The following is a 22,874-nucleotide window of genomic DNA, read 5'->3' as shown; positions in this document are numbered from 1 at the left end:
TACCGGCTCTTCCCATTCCAACCTGGAGGGGGGGAACCAAGAAACCGGAGGCCCTTGCTTCTGCAATACTGGTGCCCCAGATACATGGGTCAACAGAAGATTTATGAGAGACTAATCTGGTTTCAGACATCGCCTTTTCCCGCCGAAGTCTCGAGAGGAGCCGGAGTCGCCCAGCGTTCTCCGCCTGCCACCCCACCAGCACGATGGTTGGGTCCGGAGGCCACGCCCCCTCGGTCTCCTTCGGGTCTTTGTGTCCTCCCTCGCGGGAGCCCCCGAATACAGCTCGCTTTTCCCCATACGGCGCATCCCGGGCTTCCTCTCACCGCCTTCCACGCGGCGCATATCTAAACCATTCCAGACTCCCTTCATGGCGTCGCTTCTGTGCTGTGGGCCCAAGCTGGCCGCCTGCGGCATCGTCCTCAGCGCTTGGGGAGTGATCATGTTGGTGAGGGGACTGGCTGGCGAGAACCTGAGAGGGCCTAATGGGCCCCGGGGTTGGAGGGCTGGAAGGCTAGGAGACTTCAGGCCTCAGGAAGCAGCAGGCAGGCTGGAGGGGGTGGTAGATTAGCCGCTGAGAAACGAAACAGGACTGGGATTGAGAAATGGGGAACTGGAGCGGAACGGGTAGTGGGGGAGGAAGCTGGAGCTTGGAATGGGAGCCCGGGCTGGTAAATTTGGAGACTCCTCTTAGTAAAAGGAAGAAGAGCTGGGTTTTTGAGAGACGCTTGAATTAAATAGAGGACCGAAGAGGAAAGGGAGTTTTTGTTCCTGAAATGGGTAGCTGGGGCTTTGTTTCCCCAGGAATCTATCCGCCCCACTGCAGGAAAAACTGAAGGAGTGTCGATTCCTCCTGACCCCTTTGCCCTGTCCCGTGATAATGACGCCTCTGGCGAGGAGGATAATCTAGGTTCCTGGGCTGCTCACTATTCCTGCCCTTGTCCCAACCAGGTTCTCTCTATGTCACCACCTCACGCCCTGTTCCGGATGACAGAGTCTGAATCCAGCAACAGCCATCTCTAATCCCAGCTCATTCTTGAAATTCCCAAACCCAGATGTTGTGGCAATAGTAGAAGTGGAAGGAGGTCAGGTGCCTGAGGTCAAAACCTACCCATTCTCTTTTTTTCAGATAATGCTGGGAATCTTTTTCAACGTCCATTCCGCTGTGCTAATTGAGGACGTTCCCTTCACGGAGAAAGATTTTGAGTAAGTTGTCAGGTGGGGTTGGGGGCAGGTGGGAGGTGGCTAAGCCTGAGGTCAGAATTCTGCGCGGGGAATTGCTGGAAGCTGGATACTTGGGACCCAGAGGCCTGGGCACTGGGTGCGTGCTGAGAACTGCTCTCTTTAGCAGTTGGGATTGGTCGTGGGAGTCTGACCTCAGTGGCCATCCTAAACCCACCACTTCAGGTGTGGCTTCTTTACGTATTTTATTTGACTACTCTGTGTCTCCTTCCACCTCTGCAAAGTGGATGCTCTAATAGAACTCCACAATAACAGAAGCGTGAATAAGGTGATAATAATACACGTAAAAACACTTGGAAGGATACCTGGCACGTAGTACGTGTTGAGTAAATGTTGGCTATTAATGTTTCTGAACACTTCTCCGCCTAATTCTACCCCTAGGAATGGTCCGCAGAACATATACAACCTTTACGAGCAAGTGAGCTACAACTGCTTCATCGCTGCGAGCCTTTACCTCCTCCTTGGAGGCTTCTCTTTCTGCCAAGTTCGGCTCAATAAGCGCAAGGAATATATGGTGCGCTAGAGCACAGTCGTTCTCACCCTCTTCAGCCCCCTCCTCTATTTAAAGACTCTCCCCACTCTCTCATGATCCCCCATTCTGGTGCCCTCTGCGGGACTCGCGTTCCCTGGCGAGAGATTGAATCCCTGTTCTCCAATCTCTGGTGCCAGGCCCCAGTGGAGGGAGGCTGGGACTGGCCGTCACCTGTTCCTCCAGCTCCCTCGCCTTGTCCCGTACCACAATAAAGAGAAACTGCTCGCTTAAACCTTGTGTCTGTGTTTGGCTTGGGGGTCGGGCTCCAAGTAGGCAATTCAGACCCCTCAACCTTGACGGAAGTGGAGTGAAGCCCGGCCGGAAGTGAGGCGGTGTATCCACTCTCCTTCCCTCAGTGCGCCGAGGCGGCCTAAGTAACTACGGCGGTGAGGCGCTGAGCCGCCGAGTTTGAGCCAATCAGCTGCAGGGGGGGCGGGACTTCCTGCGCGGGTTGAAGCGGTTCGACCCGCCGGCTCTCCGGTCCCGGCTCCGTGGTAGCGGCGGCGGTGGTGGCAGCGTCTCCCTGCGGAGGCGCGCGGGGCCATGACGTCGGCGTCCACAAAGGTTCGACCTCCCTCGCGGACAGCGCTCCCTGGCGGCCACGGGAAAGCGGGGCCCCCCCAGTTGGCTCCGGGCTCTTCCGCCCGGGATGCGAAGCGGGGGGCGGGAGGTGAGCCTGGGGTGGGGCTAGGGGCTCCCGGCGGGACGGCGCGGGGGTTGTGCCCCGGTTCCTGGTAATGCTGTCCCGCCCCCAGGTCGGAGAGATCTTCTCCGCGGCGGGTGCTGCCTTCACGAAGCTCGGGGAGCTGACGATGCAGCTGCATCCCGTGGCCGACTCTTCCCCCGCGGGGTACGTGAGCCCGAACCGGGACGTGAACGCTGAGAGCGGACGCTTTGACTCGATCATTGACACGGACTCTCTCTAGCGCAGGAACAGATGTTAGTTTTAGTTTGCCTTTGTGCCTGGCATAGCGCAGCGCAGGTGTTAGTAAATGACTGTTGAATGAATGACAGATAAAACCACAGACTGAGGCTCATAACCTGGACTCATTTTCACAGCTCTGCCCTACTGTGAACCGCAGACCATAAGACCACCACCACTACCCATCCACCCCAAATCTTGTGGAATTCCCTCAGACTGCTGCAGACTATGTTCCGGGTTTCAGTTTGTAGACTCCTACGTGTTGAATTGGCTTCAGTGGGCTACTTACATTACAGCAGCTGTTTCACGTTGATGGGGGAGAGGTTTCCTTACAAGGTGGTGGTGGTTACAATATTATAATGTGGTAAGGGGTCCTTGGGGTTCCCATGGGGTCTTAAGTTGTTTTTTTTTTTTTTAAAGGAGGACCTCTGTGGATCCATGGGAGTGACCCCAGATATTAGGGGGAGGAGGCTGGTTGCTGTGGAATGCACAGCCCTCCTCCTCCCACTTTCGCTATTCCCCTCTCCCCTTCTGACAGTGCCAAGTGGACGGAAACGGAGATAGAGATGCTGAGGGCTGCTGTGAAGCGATTTGGGGACGATCTTAATCACATCAGCTGTGTCATCAAGGAACGGACAGTGTGAGGGAGGGTTGGCTGGTAGAGAAAGGGGGGTGGGAGCTTTCTTCCTCCATAACCATTGTTCCACCTTCCTCAGAACTCCCTTCCAGCTCAACATCTTACCCACTTTGTTGCTAGTTTTGTTACCATCCCCTTGATGGCTGAAAGATAAAAGAATTGTCACAATTGGTCAGAAGTTACTAAAATTCTATGGTAATCAGGATCTTCCAAGAATTTTGATTTTAGGTTGCCTGAGCTACCCGGTAATTGAATTTGGTAATGGGAGTCACCTGGTTATTTATTCAGATCTTTTGAGACTCTACTACTGTAGTGTTTCCAGGGATATTGTGATTCTGAACTAGTTGATCAGAATCTACCTGTACATCACCAAGCCTTATCTGGTAGCCTTCCATATCCATACATCTCTCCCAGAAGAGAATTAGGAAATGGGCCCTTCCCACTACTCAGTTCAGGCAATCCATTCTTCACACTCCATCTGCCCTAAGTGAGTGAAAAGCTTCAGGAATATGAGAACCCTACCAAAGGGTTAGGGCCCTAACTTGGACTCTTATCTAACTTCTGAAGGGGCTCCACAATATTCCTTCAGGGTGGCCCATTACCCGAATCCCTTCTCTCCTTTCTTCCCTAATCCTCTCTGATGACTCCCTAACCTGCTCTCTCTTCTCTTCAGGGCTCAGATAAAGGCCACTGTGAAGCGCAAGGTATATGAAGACTCTGGTATCCCCCTTCCAGCTGAGTCACCCAAGAAAGGCCCCAAGAAGGTGCCATCTGGTGTCTTGTCGCCTCCTCCAGCTGCCCCTCCACCAACCAGCTCCAGTGTCCCAGAGACCGGGGGTCCCCCCACAAAGAAACAAAAGGCTGGTGAGGGCTGTGGAGTTGCTGCTTCAGGGTTAAATGTCCCGTCTGAGGTTCAGTGAGAGAATTGGGCTTGAGTTAAAGAAAGACAAATCTATCTTCCTCTCCTAGTGAAGGTTCGCAGAGAATGGCCGGGGTGGGGGAGGGAGGGAGAGCTTGAAGCCTCGGGAAGCCGGGGTGGCAGTCAGGGGACCTAGAGCCTAGCTTATGCCACCTTCCCAGATGTGACACTCAGTGCTTTGAACGACTCCGACGCCAACAGTGACCTGGTGGATATTGAAGGGCTAGGAGAAACTCCTCCAGCCAAGAAACTCAACTTCGACCAGGGTAGGAGTCCTCCTCCCACACCAGCTGAAGGGGTGGGGGAGGAAGTACTCACTTGGATGGTAGGGGAGGGTCTCAGTAGGAGCCCTCTCCCTTGTACAGGGGCTGTGGAAGAGAGGTTCTCTCATACACAGTGCAGGGGGTTGGGTCAGTAAGGAGCCTGGCTTTGGGGAGGCAGGAATTGTCCTGGAAGCGTACTTGGGGCTTGCTCCATCTCGGCCCATTTTATTTTCTGTTCCAGACAGCCTGACCCTGGATTCTGGCCTTCTCATGACCTCTGCTGATTTTCCTCTGCTCTCTTGCTGAGCCTTCCACCTCTGACCCCTCGCACTGTTCACCCAGAAACTGTGGATCATCTGGGACTCTTAGCAAGGCCTGCATGAGAGAGGGTCGAAAGGCTGTTAGGGCTGCCCACCTTGTTCCAGAATAAGCATCTGCCTCCAACCCCTTTGACCTCCATCTGATGGACATTTTTATACAGAAAACAATAAAGATATCTCTCTCAGCTTGGTGCCTTCATTTAACATTATTGGAGTGCAAGGGGCCATTCCCTCTCTCCTCAGCCCCCCAGGGGCTCAGCCCCTCCTTGGCAGCTCTCACCACTCTGCCTGGAGCAGCTCAGCCAATATTGGCAGACTTTCTTCCCAGTGCCAATATTTCTGTGCTGCTAGAGCCAGGGGAGCTGGGTGTGGGCAACAAAGACTCTTACTTTGCTCTCTGGAGGTAGAACTTACTCCCAGGGTGGGTCTCTGGCAGTCAGTATTCCTGAGACTTCCTGGGGATTCTAAAGGGGCTGTTTCCAGTGCTTTCATACCTCCCTTTTCACCTCCCCCGGCCCCTCACAACCCCCACTTTGCATGAAGGCCCCAGATGTTTTTTGTGTCACTTCTCCAGGGCCAAGCCTCGGCGGTGCCTCCCCCACCCTCGCTCTAACACCACAGTGTGGTTTGGACGTGGCCACAGTGCCGTACAAACCACAGTGTGCTGCTGGGGCGGGAGCAGGACGGGTGGGTGGAGAGGACAGGAGCACAAGACAGTGCTGGGAAGACCCCCACAACCAAGAGTAGTGATATAGAGAAGGCAAAAATGGTCCCAAAATGGTTGGGGAAAACCAGAAATCAGAGCTAGGAGCTGAGCAGGCAACTGGAGGGAGAGGGGCCTAAGGGTTTGCAGTATAAGACTGGAACCATCTTCCCTATCTAGAAACTGTCAGGGGATCTCTAGGGTGGGGTCAAAGGCGGAGGAAATAGGGAATGACTGTGGGGGACCAACAAACTGCTTCCCGACTCAGCAAGGGCAGGGACCCAAGGCTTCCTGTGTCCGTTCCTCTGCTCTCTGGGTCAGAACCCAAGAGAAAGCAAGGAGAGACAGGAGGCCAAGGACAGCAGGGTTGGAAATTGGCGATCCAGAGGTGGTGGGGCTGAAACATGGTTGGGAGAGGGGGGCCGGAAGTCTCCCTGGGCCCTGGGCCTGCCACAAGATGGAGGCCAAAGGCAGGAAATGGAGGCCAGGGGGAAAGGGGAACAGCAGGGCCCAGGAAGAAAGCCATCTGGACCTGGGGGCCAGGTATTCAACCCCCAGAGCTGTTCCCACTCTCCATGACCCCCTAGGACCCAAGTCCTACCCCCTGCAACAACCCCCATCAGCCTATCCATCAGGCCCAGGAAGGCATGCCCACCCCAGAAAGCCACGTTTAAGCTGAGACAAATATGCCTCTCCCCACCCCCATCGTAGGTCTTCCCTCAGCCTTCCTCCTGTCCAGGACTTGATTTTTTAAAATCACCCCTCAGAAAGCAAAATCCAAGGGCCAAAATCCCTTCCGCAGATGAAAATAATATCTTCCAAAAACGAAAAGTTATCCTCCCACCTTCCATCCCACCCTTTACCACTCTCCCTTCCGACACACCCCCCAAAACTCTTAGCAATCAAAAAGATCTAAGATGGTAGGTGTAAGCAGGCTTTTTAGGCCCCAGGGATGCCAGACCCCCTCCTTTGAGACCCCTATTTGTCCTACAACAAATCCTGCCAAGGCCTCTTGCTCCTCACTCCACCCTTCACAGCCCCCAAACTGAACAGCTGCCCCCAGCTCCCATCCTCGGCAGAGCCTTTGTGGGGGTGAAACATATATCAAACACTATACTAACAGCTGTGGATGTTTGGAGGCCTCTGGTCTCAGCCTTTGGTTTCCATCTGGGCAACTGCAGTTTAGGGGCATAAGAGAAAGCCTCTCCAATCGTCCCCCCAGTTCCAAGACTGACAAAGCCCAACCCCACCCCAGCACGCACCTCCAAACCTCCCCCCCAACCGCCACGTCTCTCCTGAAAACAGGGGACACTTTCCTCCCCACTTACCTCAGCTACTCTCCCCTGAGATCCTGGTCCCCTATTTTGAAGGGAGCAAAATTTGGGGTGCATCCCTCACATTTGGGGTGAAGGAGACAGGAGCCGCCCCAGTCGCATCGCTGGCCTCCTTCCTCTCAGCTGGCTCAGGGAGTAGGGAGTGCCCTAGGCAGTGGGGACCCCCACAAGAGAGCTCAGGATGGGGTTCCTCCACTCCCAGTTAGAATTGGGGACACCCCCCCCAAAACCGGTCCCAGCCCATCCGTCTCCAACTCGGCGGGAGAGGCAGCTGCAATGCCCCAGTCAGATTCCCCCAACACTACATTCCTCACCCCATCTACAGGGGTCCCGGGGGCCCAAAAAAATCCCCAAAAAATCTAGGATGTTGGTAGGACAGTCCTGGACTAGCTCCCCAAATTTGGGGTCCTCAGATACTCCCGTTTTTTCAGGAAAATTCTGTCTTTCGCCTGCCTCCCGCCAGCCCTGCTCTGTCCCGATGCCAATTTTGGAAGTCACTCCCTCCTTCCTCCTCCCGGTCTCTCCAGGCACCCCCCCGCCCGGGGGCTAGGGTCCAGGACACCTGGTTTCCAGACGAGGAGGGGCACTCCTCAAAGGGCTAGGGGCCAGGAGGTCAAGCCCATAGCCCCAGTCTTAAGAGAAGCAGGAAAGCCCGATCCTCCCTTCCCCTCCCCCCTGGCTGGTCTCCGTGGTGGTTCAGGAAAGCCTGGAGGATTGGAATCTGCCATTGCTGTTGCACAGGCAGTTTTTTTTTCCTTGGGTTAGGGGGGTGGGCGGTGGGAGGGAGAGAGGGGAGGAGAGCCGAAGAGAGCAGGACCCAGGCGTGCAGAGCTGGCCTGGCTTACCCTCTACCCCCTGCAGCCGTGGGGAACCCCTCCCCCCCAATCTCACCCACACTCCCAGTCCTATGTCTGCTTTCTGTTTGGGGCTCTCATCCTAGAAAACCAGGGTACAAGAATCAACTCCTTGTACCCCCCCACCACCTCTCTTTGCCAGTTTCAACAGCAACTGCCCTAGTCAGGGTGTCCACTTTACCACAAGACACCCCGTATCGCCCACCTTCTCCCAAACTGAGGCATGCTCCCTTAAGAAATTGGGGTTCAGAATCTGAAACCACCTTCTCTTCCTTAGATCTATCCAGGCTACATAGAAATAAGAGGAAATACCCTCTCTTTCCAAATTTCTCCCTGCAAATCCTGGGCATATTTGGGGGTTCACTAAAGAATGAGATTTCTAGAATCTGGAGTGAAAGGGAGCTATAAGCAAAGGACATCCCAAACGAGCATCATACCACAAATTAAGTGATCCCCCAAATCAATCTCACCTTAAGATCCATCCCTCAGTTTCACCAAATGCACCCAAATAGTGACAAAACACCCAAAAATAAGGATACCCCAAAACTTTAGTCTCCTACTCTGGGCCCTCACCTTGTTTCTCCCCCTGGAAAAAGGTTTCCTGGCTATCTATGCATAAACAGGAATACCCGCTCCTCAAAGTAAGTTTCTACAACATTCAAATATAAAGTTTTGCTCCCCCTCATGGATCCCTAATCACAGGCCTTCAAATTTGCTCCCAGGTTCCTATTATGTTCTACCTCAAGCTAATAAAAAACAAAACAAAACAAAAAAAACCCTCCAAATTGAATTTCATGCCCCCTAAATTAATCTGCTCCTTGAAACTTATATGGCACCCCAAAACAGGATGCACTTCCAAAACAGCATGACTACTATACTTGAAATCAGAATGTCCATATATACCAATCACTATGAATCTCTAAAACAAAACCTTCACCCACCTCCTGAATAGTACCTAGCAGGTTCTCCTGATATTCCAAGATGCCAATCTCCAAATTGTGGGTTCAGAATCCCCAGAACTAATGTAGCTTCAAAATTAGCTCCATGCCTAACTTACCATCCACCCTCAAGACTGAATACAGCCCCCAGTGCCCAAAACAATCAAACTAACTCAACACCCCATAATAAATATGCACTCTACAATTGACCAGATAATACAAAATCAACTCCATCCTGATACCACAGGGCGCCCCTAGTCTAACGCCTACCTCCAAACTGGGCAGAGACCAAAGTAACCCTCACATGCAAAAAAGACACCTCACCATCCTGAATCCCTAGTGGTCCCTGATTTTCAGTTTTCTCAGCAATTCTTTGTGTACCCAAATAAAGACACCCTCAAATCTGCACAGCCAGACCTAGATATGCAGCTTCATAGGTAATAGTCATCTCTGGGCAATTGGAGACTCTCAAGCCCAAATCCAAGACTTTCCTGCTTAGGAGCTGGACTCAGCTCTGGCCTCCCTTCTTCAAATGAACCTTGTCTTCCCCACCCAATATCTCCTCAAAAAAGATATGAGGTGTGACCCATGCCTATATCCAAGAGACTTAAAATTAGGGTTAACAGGCCTTATCCTGCCTTCTCACCTTTCTTTTACCCTGAGACCCTCCGGGTTTTCCCTTCTCTTTGTTCACCCCACCCAACTTTCATACTAATGTTCACTAAAAATCCACCTCTAAAGACAGATAATAGTCTAGCTTAATTAGAAAGGAAAACCCTGTACTCCCAGGGCTCGGACCCCATTCCATGTCCCACCCATTGACCATGCTCCCAAAGCCAGAGGATTTCTCACTCCAGGTAGGAACCCCTGCCTCAAAGAAAATTCCCCTCTGTCGCCTAACTCTCCCTCCCTCTGTCCAACCCTAGTCCCCTCCTAGGAGACAGAGGGACAGAATAAACCCGCGCAAAGGGGAGGAGGACGAAGGTTTCAGCCGCCCAGACCGAACGGATCCAGCGCCCGGGTCTGAGTGGACCCCCCAGCCGGGTGGAGACGCCCGGACGAGGCGAAGCTAGTGCTCGTCCGCCCCCTCGTGGAAGGAGCCAAACATTGCCGAGCTTTGACTACTTGCCGCGCTGGACCCCGGCGTCCCGCCAGCTTCCAAGCGTAGCCGACGGGCGGGTGCCCGAGGCCCTGGTGAGATGGGATTGGGGGAGGGCGAGCGGGCTATGGGCGGGAGTCTGTCTCTCTGGATCCCTAAAAGGATTCAGAAGGGAGTCGAGAGCAAGAGTCCGGACGCCTGGGTCTCCTGAGCGTCTCTTGGCCCTCACCCGGGGCTTTCCCCACCTCCTCGAGGGGAAGCAGCTGGCGGGGCCGTCCGGTCGCAGGACAATGGAGGGAAACGAACTAGAAATCATATCCGCCCTTTCCCTACCCCGCCTGGTCAGAGCCGCCCCCCGCCCTTTTTGTAGGCTCCGCAGAGGGACCTGTCATTCACACCATCCCTCCCGCTGTCTGAGACCCCACAGGAGCCCACTATCGCCTGCGCCCCAAACCTGGTGCTTCGTTGGGCTCCCCTTTATGTCCCATTACACCGTACACTGGAAAGGGAGTTTTGCTGTATTCACTCTCCTGTAACAGGCTCTTGGCACACCCTTCCAAAAGCCAATACACCAATTTTCGCTATCCCAGTCCCCCGCCCATCCGACATCCAGTCACCCATATTTCCAACCTCGATATCCCCAACCTCCTCCCCAATCTCAGTGTCCCATACTTGGTTCCACTTTCAGTGACCCAAGACCCCTTAGGTTACGACCACCTAGAGTTTGAGGTCCCGCCCTAGAGCCGGAGACCCCGCCCTGGGATCGCCATCTGGAGAGCGAGGGAGGAAGGAAGGATACAGACCCAGGCGTTCACCCCACCTCCACCCCCGCCCCCGACATCCCGGCGAGATAAAGGAGCCGAGGCCAAGAGGGGAGAGAGACCCCGCCCCCCCCCAGAAGAGAAGCCGCAGCCCCTGCAGGACGGGGGTAAGAACGAGAGACTGAGGGAACCAGACTCCTGGGTCCCCGAAGAGGGTTGGGGTTTGTTAATGATAGGAAGACTGAGGCCCCAAAATTGGGCTCAGCTAGGGATCGGGAACTAGGTAGTAGTAGAATTCGTGGGTTGGGGGAGAGAGCTTCGATTGGGATTTGAAGGTGTGTGGACTTCATGCCATCTGGGGTCTCCAGGCAGGGTCGGACACCTGAGACTCAGGCGCGCAGCGAAGCAGGAGTGGGAGTTGCTGGAAGGGCGCTAGGAGTGGGGGTGCTGGAAGAGCGCTAGGAGTCGAACTAAGGGCTGCGCGCAGGATTCCCCACGCCCGCCATCAACGCCGCGGTGTGGAAACCTTCGAATCTAGAGGCGGAAAGCGAGCGACGGTGTGGTCCAGGGCAGGAAAAACGGGATGAATTAAGTGAGGCTCTGTGAGCCGGGGCCACGGGCTTGGCTCTAGTTGCACCTCAGGAGGAAAAAGCAAACTGTGGAAGGGAAGCCGTCTTAGGACTGCCTGGATCCCTGAGCCCTCTCCTTGGCACCCGCAGGCCTGCGTCGCGATGGGTTCCACCGCTACACCGGAGGGAGAGCTAGGCTATGTCCGCGAGTTCACTCGCCACTCCTCCGACGTGCTCGGCAACCTGAACGAGCTGCGCCTGCGCGGGATCCTCACTGACGTCACGCTGCTGGTTGGCGGGCAACCCCTTCGAGCTCACAAGGCAGTTCTCATAGCCTGCAGGTTCGAGGGGAGCCTCATGGGGTGAAGTGGGACCAAATGGGAAAGGGGCGGAGCCATAAGGTCTTTGGGAGGGAATCCGAAGCCGAGCTTTACAGAGGCAAGAGGCGGAGCGTCCCGGAATTGAGGCGGGGTGACAGTGGGGGAGGAGGCGGAGCTCTCTATGGGGTGTGGCTTTCTATAATGGTGTTTCTTATTTCCCTAGCCCCTAACTTGACCTATCAACCCTTTTTCCAGTGGCTTCTTCTATTCAATTTTCCGAGGCCGTGCAGGAGTGGGGGTGGATGTGCTCTCCCTGCCCGGGGGCCCTGAAGCTGGAGGTTTCGCTCCTCTTCTGGACTTCATGTACACTTCGCGCCTACGCCTCTCTCCCGCCACTGCACCAGCGGTGCTTGCGGCCGCCACCTACTTGCAGATGGAACATGTGGTCCAAGCATGCCACCGCTTCATCCAGGCCAGGTGAAGGAGCCCTAGCTCGGTGTTCTCTGTGGGTGAGGTGGCATCCCAGGTGTCAAGGGCAGAGGCCAAGATTAGGAAATAGCACTAATGTCCATCGCACTTTTCCCAGCTATGAACCTCTGGGCATCTCCCTGCGGCCCCTGGAAGCAGAACCCCCCACGCCCCCAACGGCCCCTCCACCAGGCAGTCCCAGGCGCTCCGAAGGGCACCCAGACCCACCTACTGAGTCTCGCAGCTGCAGTCAAGGCCCCCCTAGTCCAGGCAGCCCAGACCCCAAGGCCTGCAACTGGAAAAAGTACAAGTTCATCGTGCTAAACTCTCAGGCCTCCCAAGCAGGGAGCCTGGAGGGGGAGAGGAGTTCTGGTCAACTTTGCCCCCAAGCTGGGCTCCCCAGTGGAGATGAGGCTTCCAGCAGCAGCAGCAGCAGCAGCAGCAGTGAAGAAGGACACATTCCCGGTCCTCAGAGCAGGTACAGTAACTGGAACCCCAAGAATATGTGGTGGCTAGCCTCAGCTAGAAGGCAGAGCCATTGAGCCTGGGTGGTCAGGATCAGGGAGTAAGGGAATGGGTTCGAGACACTAGCACACCTTAGGAAGTTGGCCAGAGGCCAGGCTTACTCAGTGGGGTGGGTCTTTGGCAGCACAATTGGATATGGCTTATTGGTCAATACTGACACTTCTGGAGGGTAGGCCTTTGGCTCCAAGTTCTCTAACAGTAAAGCAGCCTCCCCTGCCCCCACCCCATTCACATCTCTCCTTCTCCTAACCTTTTACTCTGCCTAGGCTCTCTCCAACTGCTGCCACTGTACAGTTCAAATGTGGGGCTCCAGTCAATACCCTCTATCTCACACCCCGGGCTCAAGAGGCCACTGCATCACCCTCTGGAAGGGCTGGTCCACCACCAGGTAAGAGCCCCTCCTTTAACCTCCTTCTGGGATTTTCTCTTGTGGCTGCTCAAGGTCAGTTTGGGCCCAAAGGCCTCAGGAAAGGCCTATTCCAACTATGTATTGCAAATGAGGATCACCTATGGAGCTTTTCAAAATCCCATTGCCCAGCTCACACCCCATAGATCAGAATGTCTGGAAGTAGGATCCAGGCATCAGTGTTTTTTAAAACTTCCAATGAATAGCAGTGTTTGGGAACTTCTGGCCTATTCCCATCCAAGGCTGATTGGTCAGCCCAGGGCTTGGCAGGGCCTCTCTGGCAAGCTGTCATCCAGAGTGGTGCAAGAGTGGAGAGAGAAACAGAAACTTCCACCCACTAGCAGAGGCCTCCACCTACCAACACCACTATTGAAGAGATTAGCAGAGTACTCTGGAGGCAGACATGGAGCCTTCTTAACTAACCATGTAACCTCCAGTAAGTCAACTGAGCCCTAGAAGCCTTAACAGTAAATTGGGAAAAAGAAAACCTACTACTGTGTGGTTTGAGGATTCCACCCACTCTCCTCCCCAGGAAGTGAATTTTTCAGCTGCCAGAACTGTGAGGCTGTGGCTGGGTGCTCATCAGGGCTAGACCCCTTGGCTCCGGGGGAAGAGGACAAGCCCTACAAGTGTCAGCTCTGCCGGTCTGCTTTCCGCTACAAGGGCAACCTGGCCAGCCACCGCACGGTGCACACAGGTAGGGGAGGAGGAGGGAGGAGAGGGCCCCTGGCCGTCATGCCCACATATATCCTCCGGCTAAGTCCCCGACCTCCCTTCCTCTGCCTCCAGGGGAAAAGCCCTACCACTGCTCCATTTGCGGAGCCCGCTTTAACCGGCCGGCAAACCTGAAAACGCACAGTCGCATCCATTCGGGAGAGAAGCCCTATAAGTGTGAAACGTGTGGCTCGCGCTTCGTACAGGTACAGAGCCAGTCTCAGAGCCGGCTCCAAGGCAAATTTGCAAGAGTGCAGGGCGGGCCGCAGGGGGACGGTTCTATTCCTCCTGGGAGCGCGGTCTGAGGTCTCCTCCGCTCTCAGGTAGCGCATCTGCGCGCGCACGTGCTGATCCACACTGGGGAGAAGCCCTATCCTTGCTCTACCTGCGGAACTCGCTTCCGCCACCTACAGACCCTCAAGAGCCACGTTCGCATCCACACAGGGGAGAAACCTTACCACGTGAGTACCCGACTTGGCCTGGCCCAAAGTCTTAGAATTACCTCCCATTTTCCTAGCGGCGGGGCTCGGAGAGGAGCGTGCCTAGTGGTCACCAGATCTCTTCAAAATGGGCAGTGCCCTGGAAGAGTCCGTGTGCGCAAGTGGCGGGGCCGGGGAGGGGAGGGGGCGGGAGGGGAGGGAAGGACGTGAGTAAAGGGGCGGGGATGGAGGTGGGAATAGGCAGGTATATAATTTAGGGTCCTGAACTGGACACTATACTACTGTAAAGGAGGTAGCTAACAGATGGAAAAACGTTTGCTGAAGAGGGGGGCGCCTATCTTCTTGGCCTCCCCTTGAGGATTTGGGAGGACTAAAATCTTCTATTCGGCGGAGAGCTGGACAGTTCTGCCTTGATCAACACCTAAAAGGTGGTTGTGGATGGAGAGGGACCTGATTTGGCTGTCCCCCCCCACAGTGCGACCCCTGCGGCCTGCATTTCCGGCACAAGAGTCAACTACGACTGCATCTGCGCCAGAAACACGGAGCTGCTACCAACACCAAAGTGCACTACCACATTCTCGGGGGGCCCTAGCTGAGCGATGGCCGACCCCACTCACTTGCTGGAAGCAGGGAAAGCTGCCAGCCCACACCTAGTTTCTCTGGCAGACTTGGGCATGGGGGTGTGTAAGGCCCCTTTAGTATCAGAAACTGCCACCACCTTAATTTCTCACTGGGGAGAGCAGGGGTGGCAGATCCCAGTTTGAGTTGCCTGTTTTGCTGGTCAAAACCTCTTCCCCACAATCAAAATTGTTTCTGAGGAGAAAGCTAGGAGCTGGGGGAGGGAGAGACTGGAGGCCTCTGTTTCCTTAAGGGAACAGTCCTCTACCTGCAACCCTCATCTTTTGATTTATCTGTAAATATAATTTATTGAGGCCTTTGGGTGACACCAGGGCCTTCATTGTATTGCATTTCCCACCTCCCTCTTCCACAAGTGTGATCAAAAGTGACCTGAAACAGAATGTGAGGTCACAGCTCTGCTGGCAGAGATTAGCATTTGGCTGTCTCCTTTGGCTTGAATGTTTTATATTATTATAGCCATAACTTTTATCTTTAGAGTTGTTCTTTCTCCCATTTGTTTGCTTGTTGGTTTGTTTAAAATGGAGAAAGGGGTTCTCTGTGTCCTGTCCTTCTAATTCTAGGTCTGGAACCTTTATTTGTTCTAGGGCAGCTCTGGGAACATGTGGGTTTGTGGAGTTGGGTCAGGAACCCTCTCTGGTATTCTGGATATTATAAGTTATCTAGTAAGCTAGAACAGGGTAGACTTTTCTCTGTTCTTCAATGGTTATGGGAACCTTTACGGTGAGCCTGAAATGGGAGGTAATAAATGCCTCCTGAGGGCTGTGGGTGTGGCACCTTTGTCAGTCTTGGAACTGGGAGGATGACTAGAGAAGCTTTCTCTCATGCTCCTGATTGTCCCATTAGTGTGGTCACTTAGGTTTGACTCTGCTGTGTCTGTCATGATAGAGCCCATAATCCTCCCCCTAGGGCCTGTTCTTAGCACTGAGTTGATCTCTCCATGAAGGAGAGATCTGAAATTCCTTATCAGAGGTGATGCAGCCTTTTCTGATACTGCCCAGTATCTAAGAATGTTATGACCTAGGAGAGAATTTTGAAACTCTTTATCTTGACTAAACAGTAAAGAGTCATGTGACCAGTCCTTTACTGTAGAGGCACCTGGGCTTGAATGTTCCTTAGGGTTCTCTTTACCTGAGACAAACCCCTTCTTCCTTCAGGGGGTTTTTGGATTTCTGGCAAATGCCCAGTTTCTAGAAACTTCTTTGCCTCTAGAAGTCACAAGTGCTTGGTAACTTTCTTACCTTAGAAAAGCTGGGTCTGTGACCTGGTCTGTCCATCACTGCATTCCTGTCTGGAACCAGTGAATGCATTAGAACCTTCCACAGGGAGAGTAAAGGGGTTGAATTCCATTTTGGATTTGCTATAGTTTGGGATTATGATTGGGATTACTGTTAGGATTAGAGATTTAGAAGATTTAAAAGACTGATTGATTGATGGACCTTCTAGTGGACCAAGTACCAGGTAGAATTAAGAGGTTGGTTGAGGGGTGCAGTCTCTGGTTTGGCCAAGTAGGTAGAAAGTTAGGAATGGGGTTGCCTCTTAATTGGATGGAATGTCTGTAATATTAGATGACACCCTGAAGCCTTGATTTACAATCCTGCCCCTTTTGCTCTGGAGCCTATTTGATTATGGGTCATGGGGTAGAGGGTAAGAAGCACTTTGAATCTTGGGGGAGGAGCTTCCTCAAGATAGGTCAGCACTAGTGGGGACTGGTGAGAAAGCTGCTCTTCTCCCTTTTACTCCCCACTGCAGACTTGAAGGAGGGAGGGGAAGCAGAGGAGAGATATGAAAGGGAACCACAATTTTTTTTTTTAGCAGACTGGATGGGCAGGTGGAGAGTGCCTAGGGGTGGAGATATTAGATCTTGCAAGATCAGAATCATGGAATAAAGAAGCCTCTCTGTGCTGCCTGCTGTGTCCTGGGTTCTTGCTTGGGTGATCTGGGGACTGGGTGAAGCGGGGGAAAGAAGGTTCTTCCCTCCTGGAGACCATCTTGGATTCTGCTCATTCCACTGTTCCATACCCCCAGACATTTTAAACGGCCCTTGTTCTCCCCTGCCCTTGCTTTCCGGCTCATTGTGTAGGAACCAATGACTTCATGAAGTTTCTCCGGAGCCACCTGCATCCTGCTGTTCTGAAGTCACTTCCTGCCTGAAGTGTGGAGGCGGCAGGGAGAAACCAGGAAGCCACTAATAATACCAAGAGTCTGAGGATGCATCTGTGCTGGGACACCCCCTACCACCACCGCCACCACCACCGCCACCAAGGAAAATGGATAGGACTTGGGTCCCATGAGAATAATATGGGCTAGAGGTGGCAGTGAGAAGGCTGTGTAGTTCGAGCCAATATGCCAATTCTATTCCTCCCCCAGCACTAGTGTCTTGGAATCTATCCATTGACTAGTACATGTTTCTCTCTCATTCTTTCCCTGTCCTATCTGTGTCCTGTGTGCACAGCTCTGTTCTTCCCTGTGAGCAGAGGGTAGAGGGCCACTGATTCTGGGAAGTTACCTCCCTTTTGGACTTAAATTACTCATCTGTGAAATAAGTCCATCAACACGGTCTCTGCAGTTCCTTCCAATATGTACAGCTTGTGGTTGTGTTTCTCAGTCTTTTAAAACCCGTGACCTGGATTAGATTTTTAAAAAGCAAAAAATGAAACAAAACTAAATTACAACTTTCCTTCTTCTCCCACTACAGCTTATCCCCTGTTAAAAATGAGACCAGCTAATATTACTTGTCTCCTGCCACATGTCAGGCCCTAAACTAAGCATTTTAATGCATAGGTTATCTAATTCAACTTACCTGAAAACCCTAAAAAGTAGGTGCTATTATTATCCCCAATTTACAGATAGGGAAGCCAACTAAGACGTTCAGTATCTCGGCCAAGTCATTAAGTGATGAAGCCAAGATTGGAACTTTGATTCTAAAGACTGTGCTCTTAACCACTATGTTATACCACCACACCAACTCTACATCATTGGCATATTCCCCACCACCCAAAGTTTTGACTTTACTTACCAAAAAAAAAAAAAAAAAGATTTTTGGATATGATTTTTTATTTCCCACATATAAAATTGTAAGTCTCACTATACTTTTCAAAATTACACAGCCTCCCTCCCCCCTCCATTCCCCACATGTCTGGGTATGACCACTTGAGTCTAAGTTTCAAGGTCAGGGTCCTGGGGAGTTTAAATTATAATGAAGAAACAGAAAGCCAGGCCATTAGTGCTATATAAGGTAGAGGCACTGGGTACTAGTTGGGTAGGAGGTATCCACTGCTCCAGTAGTCATGGCTTGTCTCTTTATGTAATCATGAGATCGAAAACTGGTTAGAAAGTGGTTGTTACTAGAAGGACAGAACAGAAAAAAAGGTTCCAGTCCCAATGAAGAAGCGGTAGGTGATGCTGGTAGGACCCACCCTTCCTCTCCCCAGTTATGTTTGGTTTCTGTGACCTGTAGGTTTCCTGTTAGTGGCAACAAGCTGCAGAAATGAACACCAGGAATCCAACGACCCATTCCCCTTGTCTCTTCCCTTGGTCTTTGAACCTCTCAGGGATCCAGGCATCTAGATTCTAGTGGCCTCAGGAGGTTGGCCAGGTATTTTGTTTGAGTCTCATCTCAGTACCTCTGCTCGCCCCCACCTGGACTTGCAACTCCTCGTTAAGTAAGTGAACGTTTTCCTCTCCTAAACCAGTTTATCCACCACCAACCCCCCCGTACTCCTTACATGCGGGTCCTGCTGCTGAAATCTGGACGAATTGGCGTGCTAGGTGGACAGGAAACGGAAGCAGCCTCCTGAGGTCCCCGCGTCCGGCATCTGAATCGGTCTCCTAAAGTTCCCCCTAGACGCATGCTCTCCACTCTAGGCCCGGGTCCAGAACAATGCTCTAAACCCTGCCCTGCCTTTCCGGCTTTGTCCCTGCTCAGGAGACCCTGCTCAGGAATCACGCGTACTCATTAGCGAGCTACGCTAGGCTGATCAGGTGCTGACTCTTGCAATGAAAAAATTGATAATCCACACGGAGACTGGCTCTCCTCACGGGTGGGGCCCAAACCCAGTGCTGCCCCCCGGCTCTTCCAGCGAACGCTGGCCCACGCCCAGATCTGTCCCGCCCAGGCCTCTAATTCTTTACCAGCCGCCAGCAGAGCCACGCCCCCAGGCGCTGGTCTCCCCGGCAAGCACCGGCCTGTTCACACCACGTCGCCCCGGTAGGAGAAAAGCGCAGGCGCCTCACGCAGCCTCTCTGCAGCTTTCAAACCCTCGTCTGTACCTTCCTCGCTACCAGCCTTTCTCTACCCACCCTGCGAGGCCCCAAGCCGTCCGTTCGCCCGGCTGGCTGGCTCGGTGGGTGGAGAGAGGTGGAGCGTCCTGAGCCCTGCTCCCGCGGGGGCTCTTACTCCTGGTGGCAGCTGTTATCTCCCTGATGGCGCGTAGGGCCGAGCCCCCCGACGGGGGCTGGGGCTGGATGGTGGTGCTCTCGGCGTTCTTCCAGTCCGCGTTGGTGTTCGGGGTGCTCCGTTCCTTCGGGGTCTTCTTCGTGGAGTTTGTGGCGGCGTTTGAGGAGCAGGCAGCGCGCGTCTCCTGGATCACCTCCATAGGAATCGCCGTGCAGCAGTTTGGGAGTGAGTGCTGTGCCTGGGTCCGGTGTCCTGGGACCCTCGGAAGGAGGAGGGGATGCGGGGATAGAAAAGGGGAAGGGAGGGGGTGCGGCGTGCTTGAGAAGGACGCCTGAGATCCTCTCACAGAACGCTTTCCTCTTCCCCAGGCCCAGTGGGCAGTGCCCTGAGCACGAAGTTTGGGCCCAGGCCCGTGGTGATGGCTGGGGGCATCTTGGCTGCGCTGGGGATGCTGCTCGCCTCCTTTGCTACCTCCTTGACCCACCTGTACCTGAGTATTGGGCTGCTCTCTGGTGAGACCCTGAGCACAGGCAGAAAAATCAAATGCCTGAGTCTTTCGCTTCTGGACTATCACCTTCTTCCTGCTCTTTCCAAAAGACTTAGGGAGAAGCTGAGAGAAAGTTTTAAATAGCACCTGTGCCCCAAAGGGAATTTTTAAGAGGGATGACTAAATTGATAAACATGGTGGGGCAATTAGGAAATTTAGAGATGACAAGTCAGTCCAGAAAGTGTGTGTGTGTATATATATATATATATATTTAAAAAAAATTTTTTTTTAACTGAGGAACTGTGTTTTTCCAGGACCCATCAGCTCCATGTCAAGTTGTTGTTTTCAGTCTAGTTGTGGAGGGCACAGCTCACTGGCCTATGTGGGAATTCAACCAGCTACCCTGGTGTTATGAGCACTGTGCTCTAACCACTGAGCCAAACCGGCTGCCCCAGTCCAGAATATATTAATACAAGCCCTGAGTTAGTAGGACTAGAGTATTAAAAGGAAAAAAGTACATACTGTAAAGTTGTGTCAGGTACTGTGGATGTGAAATAGATATCATTATCCTATTTACAGATGAAACAAGGCTTTAGAAGCTTATGCAACTTGGGAAATGAAGATCACACAGCCAAAAATGGTAGAAACCAGGTCTGACTCCAAAATTCTGTGCTAGTTACTTTACAAACATTATATCCAAACCTCCACAGTCCCATAAAGTATATTACCCCCATTTTTTGGATGAGGAGATTGAGTCAGGCAATTAAGTAAAATACACAAGGTCATACAGCTAGAAAGTCTCAAAGCGAGGATTGTAACCAGGCCTTGTGCTACATTATGCTATTGGGCAGTGTTGGGGTTACTGGGTACCCAGACCTCCCTAAGAGTCCCCCAACCTCCATTTCTTCCTTTTTAACAGGCTGTGGCTGGGCCTTGACCTTCACTCCGACCCTGGCCTGCCTGTCCCGTTACTTCTCTCGCCGGCGATCCCTGGCCATGGGGCTGGCACTGACAGGCGTGGGTCTGTCTTCCTTTGCCTTTGCCCCACTCTTCCAATGGCTGCTCAGCCACTATGGCTGGCGGGGTGCCTTACTGCTGGTGTCTGCCTTCTCCCTCCACCTGGTGGCCTGTGGTGCTCTCCTCCGCCCACTCTCCCTAACTGAGGACCCTGCCATGGGAGGTCCTGGGGCCCAACTTGCCTTCCTTCTCCATCATGGCCCCTTCCTCCGTTACACTGTTGCCCTCACCTTGATCAACACTGGCTACTTCATTCCCTACGTGCACCTAGTGGCCCATCTCCAAGACCTGGGTTGGGATCCACTGCCTGCTGCCTTTCTACTCTCAGTGACTGCTATTTCTGACCTTATGGGGCGTGTGATTTCTGGGTGGCTAGGGGATGCAGTTCCAGGGCCTGTGGCACGACTTCTGATGCTCTGGACTGCACTGACTGGGGTGTCACTGGTCCTGTTTCCTGTGGCTCAGGCTCCCACAGCCCTGGTGACTCTGGCTGTGGCCTATGGCTTCACATCAGGGGCCCTGACCCCAGTGGCCTTCTCCGTGCTGCCTGAATTGGTGGGAAGTGGAAGGATATACTGTGGCCTTGGAATGGTGCAGATGGTAGAGAGCATCGGGGGGCTGCTGGGAGCTCCTCTGTCAGGTAAGGGGAATGGGGTTTCCAGGTGGGCCAGGACTGTTGTATCATACCATTTGGGGAGGGGACTATTTACATTAGAGTGGATATAAATACTGCTGTCTGATATAGTACACTACACGGCCTGTATAGCCAATCATAGTAGCACTGAAGTAGGTCCATGGGACAAAGAAATTGGGGCTGTGGAAAGACTAAAAGGAGCTACGTGGAACCCTTGGTAGGGTACCTGCAGCTTGGGTTTTCAGAGGATCTGGCTACCTGGCCAGACATAGCATGTCACTGCCCTTTCCCTTGGTCCATTGGGCCCCAGCCCAGATGTCTGAGTCATCTGACCAAAGTTCTCAAGGTACCAGAACCTTCAGACCTGTAACATTTTTCTCTTAACTATTAACTGAAGGTGTAGATGGGAGGGCCATAGTTTCCAGAAAGAAAGGCAGAGGTGTGCCTGATTCGATTTGGATCCTCAAATCTTCACTGGCTGATTTGGAGGTCCTTTATGAAGACGGGAAGATGATTGAAATTACCTTTTGAAGCCCCTTGGGAAACCAGAGTTCTCAAGGTCACTCAGTCCTACCTTGGGAGTTCTAACTCTTCCAAGGTGATGGGTTAAGGATTATTTTCTTGCCTCCACCCAAAAATGTGTCTGAGCCATCAGTCTAAGGAAACAGATCACCCATGTGTATTCTTTTTCTCTCTTGGACATAGGCTATCTCCGGGATGTGACAGGCAACTACACAGCTTCTTTTGTGGTGGCTGGGGCCTTCCTTCTTGCAGGGAGTGGAGTTCTCATCACTCTGCCGCACTTCTGCTCCTCATCTACCTCCAAGTCTCAGGACCTTGTAACAGAGGCACTGGATACCAGAATCCCTTTGCCCAAGGAAGGGCTGGGAGAGGACTGAACTCCAAAAAGGGGCTGTCAGATCCAGAAAGCCAGAGGTTGGCAGCTCCAGGTCTTCTCCTGCCCTATCCTGATGCCCCCAGAACCACAGTGCCTTAAGCGTCTTGATCTATCTTCTGCCACAGCAGGCGCGGGGTTTCTGCAATGTGTGTGCCAACCCTTTGTATTTTGTTGAGGACTCCTATCTCTTCTTTGCACCCAAAACCTTTTCTGCAGGATCCAGGAGTTCAGCCTGCTCCCTTAAGCTGTGAGTCAGCTGTGGAAATCAAAGGCCAAGAGACTTACTATGTTTTACAAGTGATCTCTGGGTTGCCCACTAAGTTTCTTCTCTGAAGACAGATGTTTGGGAAAGAGGGATGCTCCTTTGAGATAAAACTGAAAAAGAAAACTGGGTAATAATCAGAATCCCAGAAAGAGCCCATATGCTTGGGTTGGTGAATGGGGTCACGGCTTGAGGGGTGGAGGGGAGGTGTCCAAGAGCTCTGGTGATCCAGAGATTTTTAACCCTGGACTCTGCTCTGTGGATTATAGTTCCTCCCACTTTCCCACTGACCTCCCTCTTTCCCACTATCTCCTGTGTCTTAGAAAAGAAATTAAGAAAATGGTGGGGACACAGTGTGTGTGTGTGTGTGTGTGTGTGTGTGTGTGTGTGTGTGTGTACATGCGCATGTGCATGTAGGGGGGTAGTTTGGGAGAGGGAGCTAAAGCTGAGAGAGCTGAAGTCTGGGTCTAGGATTCTTGTACTTATCTCAGGCCAGTAGAAGGACATTGAGATTCAGGAAAGAATTTTGAGTAAGCGAAATGAGGATGGAGTAGGTAGCACCCATGAGCCCCCCCTTC

General features: G+C 52.8%; 4 protein-coding genes across 7 annotated transcripts; all 4 read left to right on the top strand.

Moving 5' to 3' along the window:
• Nucleotides 1–235: 235 nt before the first annotated feature.
• On the top strand, nt 236–2,003 carry RNASEK (ribonuclease K). The gene is made up of 3 exons (XM_081028534.1): nt 236–445; nt 1,127–1,203; nt 1,621–2,003. The coding sequence occupies exons 1-3, from the start codon at nt 368–370 to the stop codon at nt 1,760–1,762; spliced, it is 297 nt and encodes a 98-aa protein (XP_080884660.1). The 5' UTR covers nt 236–367; the 3' UTR covers nt 1,763–2,003.
• A 194-nt stretch (nt 2,004–2,197) lies between these two features.
• Nucleotides 2,198–5,017, top strand: BACC1 (BPTF associated chromatin complex component 1). Of its 4 annotated transcripts, none has more exons than XM_081028531.1 (6): nt 2,198–2,335; nt 2,527–2,621; nt 3,232–3,333; nt 4,004–4,194; nt 4,411–4,515; nt 4,758–5,017. In XM_081028531.1, the coding sequence occupies exons 1-6, from the start codon at nt 2,315–2,317 to the stop codon at nt 4,760–4,762; spliced, it is 519 nt and encodes a 172-aa protein (XP_080884657.1). In that variant the 5' UTR covers nt 2,198–2,314; the 3' UTR covers nt 4,763–5,017. The 4 variants fall into 4 exon arrangements, with proteins under 4 accessions (XP_080884657.1, XP_080884656.1, XP_080884659.1 ...); XM_081028530.1 differs by having other exon boundaries at nt 4,754–5,017; XM_081028533.1 differs by lacking the exon at nt 3,232–3,333.
• A 5,508-nt stretch (nt 5,018–10,525) lies between these two features.
• BCL6B (BCL6B transcription repressor) lies at nt 10,526–16,508 on the top strand. The gene is made up of 9 exons (XM_081028230.1): nt 10,526–10,688; nt 11,241–11,431; nt 11,666–11,887; nt 11,997–12,356; nt 12,670–12,791; nt 13,342–13,506; nt 13,599–13,729; nt 13,847–13,984; nt 14,439–16,508. The coding sequence occupies exons 2-9, from the start codon at nt 11,253–11,255 to the stop codon at nt 14,553–14,555; spliced, it is 1,434 nt and encodes a 477-aa protein (XP_080884356.1). The 5' UTR covers nt 10,526–10,688; nt 11,241–11,252; the 3' UTR covers nt 14,556–16,508.
• A 1,953-nt stretch (nt 16,509–18,461) lies between these two features.
• SLC16A13 (solute carrier family 16 member 13) lies at nt 18,462–22,455 on the top strand. Its single transcript, XM_081029157.1, has 4 exons — nt 18,462–19,223; nt 19,367–19,510; nt 20,405–21,142; nt 21,842–22,455. Exons 1-4 carry the CDS (start codon nt 19,025–19,027, stop codon nt 22,033–22,035), a joined length of 1,275 nt encoding a protein of 424 aa, XP_080885283.1. The 5' UTR covers nt 18,462–19,024; the 3' UTR covers nt 22,036–22,455.
• Nucleotides 22,456–22,874: the final 419 nt, after the last annotated feature.

This window comes from Rhinolophus hipposideros, assembly GCF_964194185.1.
Source record: "Rhinolophus hipposideros genome assembly, chromosome: 20".
NCBI classification, from domain to species: Eukaryota; Metazoa; Chordata; class Mammalia; order Chiroptera; family Rhinolophidae; genus Rhinolophus; species Rhinolophus hipposideros.
This window is presented reverse-complemented; position numbering and strand designations above follow the sequence as displayed.